This window comes from Siphateles boraxobius, unplaced genomic scaffold (assembly GCF_051911475.1).
Source record: "Siphateles boraxobius isolate OS27281-9 unplaced genomic scaffold, OSU_SipBor_1 9, whole genome shotgun sequence".
Lineage (NCBI taxonomy): Eukaryota > Metazoa > Chordata > Actinopteri > Cypriniformes > Leuciscidae > Siphateles > Siphateles boraxobius.
This window is the reverse complement of record NW_027509219.1, coordinates 31,735,001-31,748,774: the sequence shown is the minus strand read 5'-3', so window position 1 is coordinate 31,748,774 and position 13,774 is coordinate 31,735,001. Positions and strand designations below refer to the sequence as shown.

Sequence of the window (13,774 nt, the reverse complement as noted above, 5' to 3'; positions counted from 1 at the left end):
AACCATACAGATTTTTGGGTGAATATCTGGTGATCTCAGTGAGAGAGACACAACATGGAGGAGGTGATTGACTTGGAGATGCTAGTTTCTCAAGAGACACAGTCAAATGTTAATTTCGAGAAAAGAGTCCTTTGTCTTCTAGGGGAGTGGTCGTTCCTCAACCAGACTGCCCGGCATTTCCTAATTTCTCAATTCTTAAACAATCATACAACACTGCGATTTTGAAATCTGTCCAATACGACTGCCAAAAATCTACTGACTTGCTCTAACTTCCACATCTAGGATCGACTGTAAATTGGGACAAAAATCTGGTAAAAGTGGGCTAGTGTATTTCAGTGTATTTCACATTTGAACACTCAGGCATCTGCTACACAAAATAAGAGATACAAAATAGCTAGATCTAAATCCAGAGGATCATTTATATCATCATTGTATTATCGCCCAACCCTAAAACTGCCCTGTTAAAGCAATTATAGACATGACAAGCATGGCTTCCTGTAAAGCTGCTTTGAACAAATTGTCACATTTTAGATTAGGGACCAATTCTAACTATTAAAGCAGCACTATGTAGTTTTTGCTCTCGGGGTCCCCCAACAGTTGGGAAACAGTATTGTCTTCTACTACGGTCGTAAAATCTGTCATGGTTACACCAGGGGATACACGTGTGCATTTGTTGACAAGCCGATACCGTCTTGTGTTCTCGCGAATTCTCACGTCTTGGGCAGACTGCCAGCGTTGCGAGTGAAATGTCTTCATCCCAGGTACATTGGCATATATTTAAGAATGTCATATGAATATAAATTTCATGTTTTTTTAGTTTTTTTTTCAAACGCCAAAATATCTCGTAGCTCACGTTTACAAGCCAGCCTCATTATAGTAGCCTATTGGCTACTGTTTTACATAATGGATATGCTAATTCAATTCAATGTTTGTGTGGTAGGTAATAGCCATATATCGTCAATATTATAATATCAAGCTACCATAGATGAATCTGCAAATTTGAAAAATCGATTTGCATTAAAGTCTGAGGCAAGACACTTTCACCAGAAAAATAAATAAACAAACATGACTATCATGAAGATAAATGGAGGACCAGATAAATTCCGTAACATGGCCAGGCAGACAACAAATTCGAAAAAATAGAGATAGTATGCAAGCAATATATTTACTAGTCCAACAGCATGACGGCCAGGTCAGCATCAGTCGGGCACCCCTCCTCCTCCTTTAGCTCAGGCCAGCGAGCGAACGCTGGACCAATATTGATCCTCGTCCGGCCTTTTAATTTGTCACTCTCCTTTTTTCTTTTTTTAGTCTCCTCTGACAAAACTTTTGCCTTCTTCCTTTTAGTTGCTGCTTCGGCCATGACAACAACATACAGACGGCAATCAAACGCTAGTTGGGCTCTCACGTCAGAATTTGAGGAAGTGGGGGGTGGTGGGGGAAGTGAGATATGCCGTAAAGCAGTCGAATTTTGTAGTTCTTTTTGTGCTCGGGTTACTACCCGAAACCTGAAGTTACATAGTGCAAGTAAAAGCGATACAGACACTGTCAGGCTATGGCAGACGTGTCATTCAACCTATTGTAAGTCGATATACTATTTCAAGGGTCCTGGAAATTACGTATTTTTCCTCAATAAACTACTAATCACTGCTTATTAATAGTTAGTAAGCTAGTTGTTAAGTTTAGGTATTGAGTAGGATTAAGAATGTAGAAAATGGTCATGCAGAATAAGGCATTAATATGTTCTTTATAAGTACTAATAAACAGCCAATATCCTAGTAATATGCATGCCAATAAGCAACTTGTTAATAGTGAGAATTGGGCCCTAAATTAAAGTGTCACCGAACAAATGTGTATTGTAAAAATCGCTATACAAACTACACCTTTTCCTCTTGATGTGTCTCACAGTGAACGGGAACGGGCACTCCTTCATAGGAGCTCTGACTAAACACAGTCCTGAATCGGGCTCGTCGTGGCTGGAGGAGGGTTGTAACGGCTTCGGACCCCTGCGCTTCTCCAGCCCTGGATCGGGCCTGTCCGGGATGTCCAGCTCCATCCTGTCAGCTACCTCTGAGTCGGCTCTGTCCACACTGTCCGGATACTCCACTGAGCGCTCGCTGCTCTCTCCCAACTGTACGTACTCTGCTCATGGAAAAATACCAATAAAGTGCAACAGTACATTCTCTCTCTCTATAGGAAAATTGATTTTAAAAAATAACTTACAAGCCTTTAAAGACCGCTCTGCTGTGAGCTATGAGGTTGTTAACTGCTGTTCGCTTCTGTTAAAGCTATAAGAAAAGTTATGAGGACGGTGAAGATCTCGATGAAGAAGTTTATTGCAGTGTATCAGTGACAAAGTACATTAAGCACCTTGGGTTTGATTCCAGACATCCTAAACTCAAACCTTTTATACAGATAAAATGTACAACCCACAGTGTAAATAAAGTTACTGTTGTTGTAACAGCTGTGGTCTGTATGTTAAGAAGTTGAGACACCCCATTGTTTGAGATGGTTCTCAGAGACCCTCACCTGCTCCCATTCTACGACCATTTGCTCAGCATGTGATCACCATATGTGGTGCAGAAATAACTAAACTGTTGACTTTGTTCTTTTCTATGATAATTAAGCCATTTCGGGAAATTAGGAATGGAATCTGGGTCGAGGCAGTCTGTCATTTCTACAAAGTCATCAGATCACATTATTTCAGCTTATGTTTTAAAATAATTGTTTAACAGTGGAATTTGTGGTGGAAAAACTACATTACCCATAATGCTGTACAGAAAATTCCACCAATCAGAGTCGCGATAAGTAAAACGTGCCAAAAGAGCTCGTAAGCTCCACCCACTCCCATGAAACATTGCAAATGAATTAATCGAGTCGGTCTCGCTATGCTGTCAAAATACTTAAATATCTGTGATTTAACGCACTCGCCCCAGACCTATGTAGGTTACTGAATGAATCCGCGTTTTGATTGTATGAATGGGCCACTGAATCGTTGATTCACCCGATCGATTCAGAGAGGCATTTACCTAATTCCTGAATGAATCAGCTGTTGTCTAGATTCAATCAAATACTTCTATAAGTATTTTTCTATTCTTAATTTGAGTTATAAGCCATGAAACACACCCACCAGATGAGGTGAAAATCACAAGCATTACGAACTTCGATTTGAAGCAAAAATCTGACAAAAGGTACAAGACTGTGAACTTGGCTTTAATGAGGGATAGAATTACAATCCCATCAACCATTGCAAATATTGCAAATATATGAAACATTTGATTTAAAGAGGTTTATTATGTACATAGAAACTATACATTTTTATGGTAATTTCAAAATATGAATATTATGCACACAAATATTTAAGTCGTTTGAGAGCGTAGGGACACTGACTACATCATTCGCAGTGCTTCTTGGGAGTGGACGAGCTCTAAAGTACTCTTTTGGGGCTATTTGCTTGTGTACATTCTCTGATTGGTGGAGATTTCTTTGCAAAATTTTGGGTAGTGTAATTTTTCATAAGGATTCCTACTGTTGAACATGATTATTTAAAAATGAAGTTGAATTAATGCGACTGATGGCTTCACCAAAAGCATATAGCATCGATTAACAACGTTTGTAGCTCACAGAAGGTCTGTCTTTAAAGGCTTAAGTTATTGTATCAACTCCCCTGTGAAGAAAACGAATGGGATTTTTACTTCTGGAACCGACTGTTGCACTCTAAAGGCCTTTGATCTTTAATTAAACATCAGATATGTTCTGTAATTATGTTGCTAGAGTTTTCACATCAGTGATAAAATGGTCTGGGTTTTTTTTTTTCCACCAGCATACTCCGCTGCTGATTTCTTAGTGAATCCTCTGGAACCTCAGAACGCAGATAAAATACACATCAAGATTGCAGACCTAGGCAATGCATGCTGGGTGGTGAGTACTGTTGATTCCATTCATAAAGTGGATCATGTCAGGTGATGTATGATGTTTATTGGTGTCCTCTTCTCCATATCAGCACAAGCACTTTACCGAGGACATCCAGACGCGTCAGTACCGAGCTCTGGAGGTGCTGATCGGAGCCGAATACGGACCCCCTGCTGACATATGGAGCACTGCGTGTATGGTACGAACTCATTCAGTGCTATCAGGCTTATTATTGTTCACCAAACTAAAACCATCAAATAAACCTTTCCATTACTTGAAATAAAATAAACATTAACTGAAGCAATCCACCATCAAAGTAACAAAAGAAATGTCTCCCCTTCACAATCTTTTCCCACCAATGTCCTCACCAAAGCCAGCTTTATTTATATAGCGCTTTATAAAATACAGATTATTTCAAAGCAGCTTTACAGTGATAAACAGGAAAATAATGATTCAATGATGTTAACTGAATTCAATTCTGCTGTAAAGCAGTTTAAAAAGACATTAATAAGCATTCCTAATTCAGCTGAAATCAGTGTTGATTATTTTTGGTTTAATAACTGTGTAGAGCACATAAATTATGAAATGAGTTCGATTCAGTTATAAATGAGCCGTAAACAGTGATGTTATTATCCAGCTAAATAAGTTGAGTTCTCATCCAATAGTGTCAGTGCAGTTAAATCAGTAAGGACACAATGATCTGTCAGTTCTTGTGTTAGACACTGATGCTAATCAGCATTGATCCAACATCCACTTTTCCACAGAAAACAGTCTGAGAAGGGATGAGTCAGGATAGTTGACTAGTTGTTGTATATTTTAACAGTGGTATTATTTTGAAAGGGAGTGATTTGAGACCCCTCTGCTTTGAGGCTCTCATAATAAGCTTTCTTTGAGAAGTTAATTCCCCTTCAAAACACCAGCCTAATTATACAGGGCTTCCTTAAGACCAGCGGGAACCTCAGCCTAAACTATTGTAAAAAAAATTATATTTCAAAACTTAAACAATGGTTTAACAACTTTTTAAATAAAAAAATCATCCGTTCTAATGTTATTTTAAGAATTCATAAATGGACAAATTAACATAAAATAATGATTGGAAATTATGATTGGATAATTGTGGAAATAAACTCTTTAAATGTATCTATTCAGTTTGTTTTGGATTGTGAAGGCTGAAAGACGCCAGTTTTCTCCTTATTATAATTTAAGCTGTAGTTATTCAGCAAAGGCAGACCTACACTGAAAGCTAAAGTTTTTGAAAGCATTTCAACCCCAGCGATTATAATCGAGACTCCTGGATGACACCATCAAAGTTAAAGCTTTAATGCTCACGTGCCAACTGATTTTATCCTGCCCACCGCTGACATTGTTTTATATAGCCTATGTTAAGCTTTATTTGAATAAACAGTCATTTCGCAGAATCACTGGTCAATCTGTAAGTTTGAGTTAGGCTAAGTTTGCTTTTTTCCCGACGAGGGAAGGGGTGAGAGGTCAAGGTTCAAGAGTCACGGTTCACTACTGCTTAAGACCGATTAGTCAACTAGTCATTCAGACAACCTGCTGCCCGACGTATGAACAGACATCGGTTTTTACCTCTGAAGGGGTCATGTGAGAGAGCAGTAACATCATGTGTCTCAACAGGCGTTTGAGTTGGCGACTGGAGACTACCTGTTTGAGCCTCACTCAGGAGAGGACTACACTCGAGATGAAGGTCAGTTGTCTTTTTTTTCTAGTTTCAGATTTAACATGTTATTGGCATGATAAAATTTTAATGCGTATTATTTTACTTACCAGTAACTGTAGGTCAGTAGTTTTGACCAGTATTTGATTCACGATGCTTCATGGGATGAGTAATAAATTGCCTCTTAAAATAATTGAATTATGCCTAGATTTTTCCAATACTTTTTTGCTGGGTTCATGAATATAAACACGACCGTTCAAGATTAAATAATCAAAGAATCCTGACAAAAACTGTATCTCAGCTTTTCACAGAAGTATTAAGCAGCACAACAGTTTTCAATGTTGCTGCTAATAATCAGAAATGTTTCTTGAGCAGCAAATCAGCATATTAGTATGATTTCTGAAGGATCATGTGACACTGAAGACTGAAATAATGATGCTAAAAATTCAGCTTTGCATCACAAAATTTAATTTATTCCTACAATATATTCAAATAGAAAACAGTTATTTTAAATTGTAATAATGTTTCACAATATTACTGTTTTTACTGTAGTTTTTATCAAATAAATGCAGCCTTGATGAGCAGAAGAGACTTCTTTCAAAACCATTAAAAATCTTATTGTAAAAAAATGTAAAGAGAGAGGCAAACCATGTATCATTTCTATCGTTTGTATCGTTTCATGTATAATTCTATTGTAAGTGTTATTTTAGTGTCATTTAAATATTATCATAGTTGTATTAATATTTTGAATGTTTTTATTTTTATATTTTCAAGTTTTATTTTATTTCTGTTTAATAATAGTTAGTTTTAGTTCTTTTGTTTTTGACAATTGCATTCGTTTTTATTTTTTTTTATTTTTTTAAAGATGTCTACAGGTCCTTCTCAAAAAATTAGCATATTGTGATAAAGTTCATTATTTTCCATAATGTAATGATAAAAATTAAACTTTCATATATTTTAGATTCATTGCACACCAACTGAAATATTTCAGGTCTTTTATAGTTTTAATACTGATGATTTTGGCATACAGCTCATGAAAACCCAAAATTCCTGTCTCAAAAAATTAGCATATTTCATCCGACCAATAAAATAAGTGTTTTTAATACAAAAAAAAAGTCAACCTTCAAATAATTATGTTCAGTTATGCACTCAAGAGTCAATACTTGGTCGGGAATCCTTTTGCAGAAATGACTGCTTCAATGCGGCGTGGCATGGAGGCAATCAGCCTGTGGCACTGCTGAGGTGTTATGGAGGCCCAGGATGCTTCGATAGCGGCCTTAAGCTCATCCAGAGTGTTGGGTCTTGCGTCTCTCAGCTTTCTCTTCACAATATCCCACAGATTCTCTATGGGGTTCAGGTCAGGAGAGTTGGCAGGCCAATTGAGCACAGTAATACCATGGTCAGTAAACCATTTACCAGTGGTTTTGGCACTGTGAGCAGGTGCCAGGTCGTGCTGAAAAATGAAATCTTCATCTCCATAAAGCTTTTCAGCAGATGGAAGCATGAAGTGCTCCAAAATCTCCTGATAGCTAGCTGCATTGACCCTGCCCTTGATAAAACACAGTGGACCAACACCAGCAGTTGACATGGCACCCCGGACCATCACTGACTGTGGGTACTTGACACTGGACTTCAGGCATTTTGGCATTTCCTTCTCCCCAGTCTTCCTCCAGACTCTGGCACCTTGATTTCCGAATGACATGCAAAACTGAGCAACAGTCCAGTGCTGCTTCTCTGTAGCCCAGGTCAGGCGCTTCTGCCGCTGTTTCTGGTTCAAAAGTGGCTTGACCTGGGGAATGCGGCACCTGTAGCCCATTTCCTGCACACGCCTGTGCACGGTGGCTCTGGATGTTTCTACTCCAGACTCAGTCCACTGCTTCCGCAGGTCCCCCAAGGTCTGGAATCGGTCCTTCTCCACAATCTTCCCCAGGGTTCGGTCACCTCTTCTCGTTGTGCAGCGTTTTTTGCCACACTTTTTCCTTCCCGAAGACTTCCCACTGAGGTGCCTTGATACAGCACTCTGGGAACAGCCTATTTGTTCAGAAATTTCTTTCTGTCTTACCCTCTTGCTTGAGGGTGTCAATGATGGCCTTCTGTCATGGCCATGATGTCATGATGAGCGTGTCAATGATGGCCTTCTGTCAATGAGGGGCAGTCATGGCCTAATGGTAACAGAGTTGGACTGGTGACCCAAAGGTTGCTGGTTCGATTCCAGTACCGGCAGGAATATGACTGAGGTGTCCTTGAGCAAGGCACCTAACCCCCAATCGCTCCCCGGGCGCCACTCAAGGCTGCCCGCTGCTCCGGGTGTGTGTATCCACGTTTGCAGTGTGTGTGTGTGTTCACTACTCACTACTCTGCTCCTAATGTGTGTGAACTTACTTGGATGGGTTAAATGCAGAGGTCAAATTCCAAGTATGGGTTACCATACTTGGCCATCACGTGTCACTTTCACTTTCACTTTCACTTTTTTCACTTCTGGACAGCAGTCAGGTCGGCAGTCTTACCCATGATTGCGGTTTTGAGTAATGAAACAGGCTGGGAGTGTTTAAAAGCCTCAGGAATCTTTTGCAGGTGTTTAGAGTTAATTAGTTGATTCAGATGATTTGGTTAATAGCTCGTTTAGAGACCCTTTTCATGATATGCTAATTTTTTGAGACAGGAATTTTGGGTTTTCATGAGCTGTATGCCAAAATCATCAGTATTAAAACAATAAAAGACCTGAAATATTTCAGTTGGTGTGCAATGAATCTAAAATATATGACAGTTTAATTTGTATCATTACATTATGGAAAATAATGAACTTTATCACAATATGCTAATTTTTTGAGAAGGACCTGTATATAGTTTTTATAAATTGTTGTTTTAGTGTTTGTTAGTTATTTTAGTACATCAAGTTAAACTACATGAAAATGAGAAATGCTGCCTTGGCAACTATAATAACCATGAAATAGTACAAATATAGATATTTGTATATCTATAAAAATATGATCTGTATAATCCCTATGAAGATACAGTGCTTAGCATAAGTGAACACACCCATGCTAAAGTTGACTAAAAAGAGGAAAAATCCAACCTTTAAGGACACCAATTTTCTTTGTGTATGAATAATGTATCATAAATAAATAAATGTTCTTCTTTAAAATACAGGTTGCATAAGTCAGGACACCCCTATTTTAAATTCCCATAGAGTCAGGCAGTGCGTGCACTAAATCGCTCTGACTTGCGGCGAAACTTTGTTAGCACTTCGCTTAGCCCAGTTCATTCAATGGGGGCCAAGCAGAGAAGCGACCAAACACCTCCACATTTTCCCTATTTAAATACAGTTACTCGAGTGGAGTAACTCGACCTAGGACGGTGACACAAAATAAAACGATGCGCTTTTCTAAGCGTGTAAAATGGATAACTATATTGTATGGCGGAATACCATAGCAAGTGCTTCGGAGCACTTCGACTTGGCGCAGTAATATCATCACTCGTGAAAAATCCTCTCACCGGCCGAGTTATGATATTACTGCGCCAAGTCGAAGTGCTCCTAAGCACTTGCTATGGTATTCCGCCATAAAATAAAACAATGTGCTTTTCTAAGCGTGTAAAATGGATAACTATATTGTGTGTCACCGTCCTAGGTCGAGTTACACCACTCGAGTAACTGTATTTAAATAGGGAAAACGTGGAGGTGTTTGGTCGCTTCTCTGCTTGGCCCCTATTGAATGAACTGGGCTAAGCGAAGTGCTAACAAAGTTTCGCCGCAAGACAGAGCGATTTAGTGCACGCACTGAGACGAGTCTTAGTTAAGAGAATAACATAGTTTAATATGAAAACACGGTGGAGTAACTTTATCCCTTTAAAAACTGGGCAGTCGAATAGAACCATAAACTAATATGTTATGCGTTCCGAATATACACACAATAGAGATATTAGTTTGCTTGTTATATATGATAACCAGTCCAAAAATGTGTTTGTGTGATTTATTGTTTTTCAGATCATATAGCTCACGTGATTGAGCTGTTGGGTTCCATTCCTCCTCACTGCGCCCTCTCAGGCAGATACTCCCGAGAATACTTCAACCGGAGAGGTAACTAACACTATTCTTATCAATGTCCTTCAGAAAATGACTCGAAATGCACAGGAGAATATCAGGGTGACTCTGAATAAAGTAAAAATAAAGATGAGATTCAGCCATGAGGCCATAGACCAATCACAGAACATTATGAAATGCTGCTCCATTAGCTCAGTGCTTAATCTGAAAGGGTTTTCCTCAGACATGTGATGAACGCTCAGGATATTAATAGCTCAGAACATCCTTGCTGAAGATCAGCCCGTTAGCAGAGTTCTCTCCGCTTGCTTTCTAAACCACAGAGAAATGTGAACGAGAGCCTCTCGTGTTTCAGAACTCCAGTAACTGCTGTTAGTTGGATTGTTGTAGGATTTGTCTTTCCTCCACTGCTGTAGAGGGAAAAATCCCACCTGATCATTGCCATCTCTCACTAGACCCGAGAGTGACAAGATGTTTGAATTGTCGTGGAGGCCATCATTTGTTTGGATTCATCCCATTGACACTTGATTCTTTTTAGCAGAACGACTCGCTTGCTGATTCATTGTGACTTTCTGGAATCAGTTGGTGTGTATTTGAGTATTAGCGAATGAATCGCCAGATTTGTTCAGATGACTACAGTAGAGATATAGAGTAAATCACCTTTTGAAAGAAACTTGACACTTCAAATAAAGATTGTATCAATTGCATCATTACACCAGTAGGTGGCGACAAGTGACTGTTAAAACATTTAATTGACATTGAATCATTCATCAAGAGATTTGTTCAAAACCTCTGATTCATCCAGTAATGAACCCAATAGTCTTTATGAATAAGTCATTGAATATTTCATTAACTTTTTTATAATCATTTCAAATTAATTCAAGATTTTTAATAGACTGCAGCTATTAGCATTTTAGTAAATAACATTATTTTGTTTAGTTTGATGTCTGTTCAAATTTTAAACAAAAGAATCTTGATTCTCAGTTTATTCAGAATCTTACAGCTCTACTTAATTCACAACTTTTCTTCACACTTTGCTGAACTACTTTTGCACTTTCATAGAAAACAGGCCACCTTGACATTTGAATGTGCATGATAATGCTTTGACCGAGAGTGTGTTTATGTGTGTGTGTAGGTGAGCTGCGGCACATCTCGAACTTGAAGCCGTGGGGACTGTTTGAGGTGCTGTTGGAGAAGTACGAATGGCCACTGGATCAAGCGGCCCAGTTCAGCGACTTCCTGCTCACAATGCTGGAGTTCATCCCAGAGAAGCGCGCCACAGCTTCAGAGTGTCTACAGCACCCCTGGCTCAACTCATAACGGTCCCTATCAAACAGTCTTTCACTGCGTCTGATCACCTGGTGCGCACATCCACCTTTCAGAGTGTAAACTCACTGTTAAGGTCAAACAAACTGGAGATACAGTATCCTGAGCACAGACTTAGCTAGAACCTCAAACCTATGTTTTTTATATCTATTTAAAGCTTTGATCTCTGAACATGATGGAGATATGTCTGTAGTCTATCGAGTTGTCATTGTACTGTTATTTAATTGTGTAGAAGGGTCACATATTTATGTTAAAATAGTGCCTTGACATGCCATCTGCAAAAACAAACAAAAAAGAAGAAAAAAAAAGCCCCTCACCTTTTTATATTTGTCTGCGAATATGTGTGAGGAATGCTTGTTTGTTTGTGAACATACAGAACACTATGAATACTTGACTAAATTCAATAAAGACTTGAGATCTTAAACCCTGTGTACTGAAGAATAAAGTATCACTTAGAATCATGGATGTGATGGAGTATTTTTTTAAAATAATTCGTTTAAACATTGTATATAATAATCAAACATGAAAAACAATTCAATTTTTTCGTGATTTAGACGTATTTTATCTTACATTGATTACAAAAGTTGATCAATGTGCATAAGCTGTTTTTGAAAAAAAAAAAAAATCAAATGCTACATAGATGGAAAATCCAGGACTGCATTTTTCAGTTGCAGTGATACTGCAGTGACAGAAGGGGGCGATAAAGGACCATTGCATCCTTTAACCTACACGTTATAAATAATGGTATACAGAGTAAGATAAAGAGAAAATTCAGAGTCATGTCAATTTATATACATATTTGTATATGCACAAAAGCAGACCAGTACAAATCATACGTACATGAAAATCACTGGAAAAACAGTCATAACTAATTTATGAAAGAAACCCCAAGAGGTCCAGTGAGGTAATCCATCCGTTTCGATCTGTTTACACATCAGTCAGATGCATGATATATATTGTAGTTTTCATGAGTTTGTTGCAGTTGCAAATGGAGAAGTATCCAGAGTAGAAGAGGCCCTTTAAAATGTCTTTTAAATTAAGAAATTCATCAGTCCTAATACTTTAAGTCCAGTTACTTCTTCCTACATACAAGCGTCCACCCATCCTCCTGTTCCTCATGACTGGTGTCCTGTGGAAGCTGCTCCATCACTGCTGTGCTGTGCACTGATGGTCCCTCTGCACCTCCACCACAATCCATAGCCTGAGAGAAACAGCCAGTGAGCGGATTACAATCTTAAAGGGGACGTTAGGATGTAGTATGCAAGTAAAAATTCACAGATTATTTAACACATGCATATAAATATACTAATACCAGTCAAAAGTTTGGAAACGTTTCTATTTTTAATGTTTTTGAAAGATGTCTTATGCTCATCAAGCCTGTATTTATTTGATCAAAAATCCCACAATTTAAACTTTTTTTTAATATAAATAAAATTTTGCTTTGCATCAGAAAAATAAATTTTCTTTTAATCAACCATTACTCCAGTCTTCAGTCACATGATCCTTCAGAAATCATTCTAATATGCTGATTTATTATCAATGTTGGAAACCGTTGTGCTGCTTATTATATTTTTTATAACCTATGATAGTTTTTTAAGGATTCATTGATGAATAAAAAGTTAAAAAGAACAGCATTTATTCAAAATAGAAATCTTTAATGAAAATTCAGCTTTGCATCACAAAAATAAATACTTTAAAGTATATTAAAATAGAAAACCATTATTTTAAATTGTAATATTTTACAATATTAGTTTTTTCTGATCAAACAAATGCAGCCTTGATGAGCAGAAGACTTTTTTCTTAAACATTAAAAAAAGTTCTCTCTCTCTCCCTCTATATGTATATATACACACACACACACACACACACAGTATCTCACAAAAGTGAGTACACCCCTCACATTTCAGCAAACATATTTGTTTATCTTCTCAATGGATAATACTATAGTAATTAAACTTGGATATATTTTAGAGTAGTCCATATGCTGCTTGTATAACAGTTTATATTTATGGTCCTCTGAAAATCACTCAACATACAGCCATTATTGTCAAAATAGCTGGCAACAAAAGTGAGTACACCCTAAGTGAACATGTCAAAACTGTGTCCAAAATGTCAATATTTTGTGTGAGCACCATTGTTATCTAGCACTGCCTTAATCCTCCTAGGCATGGAGTTCACCAGAGCTGCACATGTTGTTGCTGAGATCCTCTTCCACTCCTCCATAATGACATCATGGAGCAGCTGGATGTCAGACACATGGCACTTCTCCACCTTTCGCTTGAGGACGCCCGACAAGTGCTCAATAGGGTTCAGGTCTGGAGACATACTTGGCCACTCAACGTCTTTGATTGACACTTGCGAGGTCTGTTACGAGTGGAACAGGAACACTGACCTGTACTGTAACTCAGTTTTAGGGTGTTACCAATCTTCTTATAGCCTAGGTCAACATTGTGGAGAGCAACAATTCTAATTCTCAAATCCTTAGAGAGTTCTTTGCCATGAGGTGCCATGTTGAAGATCGAGTGGTCAGTATGAGAGAATTGCACTCAAAGCACGAATTTTAACTGCTCTAATACAAGATACACACATTTGTATGATCCTGTCAAGCAGACAAAAACATGAGCATGATGAATAGGACATGTAGCTTTGCATGATTAAACAACGTACAGCTATTATCACTTAGGGTGTACTCACTTTTGTTGCCAGCTATTTTGACAATAATGGCTGTATGTTGAGTTATTTCCAGAGGACAGTAAATACTGTTATACAAGCAGCACATTGACGTCTCTAAAATATATCCAAGTTTCATTTCTATAGTA

General features: G+C 38.1%; 2 protein-coding genes across 2 annotated transcripts in view; one reads left to right on the top strand and one right to left on the bottom strand.

The window, feature by feature from the left end:
- srpk3 (SRSF protein kinase 3) overlaps positions 1–11,416 on the top strand; it is a 32,615-nt gene extending 21,199 nt beyond the window's left edge. Inside the window, exons 11-16 of the mRNA XM_077223083.1 lie at positions 1,909–2,133; positions 3,824–3,921; positions 4,004–4,111; positions 5,551–5,620; positions 9,576–9,668; positions 10,765–11,416. Of these exons, the coding sequence (XP_077079198.1) occupies positions 1,909–2,133; positions 3,824–3,921; positions 4,004–4,111; positions 5,551–5,620; positions 9,576–9,668; positions 10,765–10,949 (779 nt within the window). The 3' untranslated portion in view covers positions 10,950–11,416. The remainder of the gene's footprint in view (positions 1–1,908; positions 2,134–3,823; positions 3,922–4,003; positions 4,112–5,550; positions 5,621–9,575; positions 9,669–10,764) is intronic.
- Positions 11,417–11,420: 4 nt separating this feature from the next.
- Positions 11,421–13,774, bottom strand: part of tsr2 (TSR2 ribosome maturation factor) — a 3,423-nt gene continuing 1,069 nt past the window's right edge. The window contains exon 5 of the mRNA XM_077223084.1: positions 11,421–12,156. Coding sequence (XP_077079199.1) covers positions 12,028–12,156 — 129 coding nt within the window. The 3' untranslated portion in view covers positions 11,421–12,027. The remainder of the gene's footprint in view (positions 12,157–13,774) is intronic.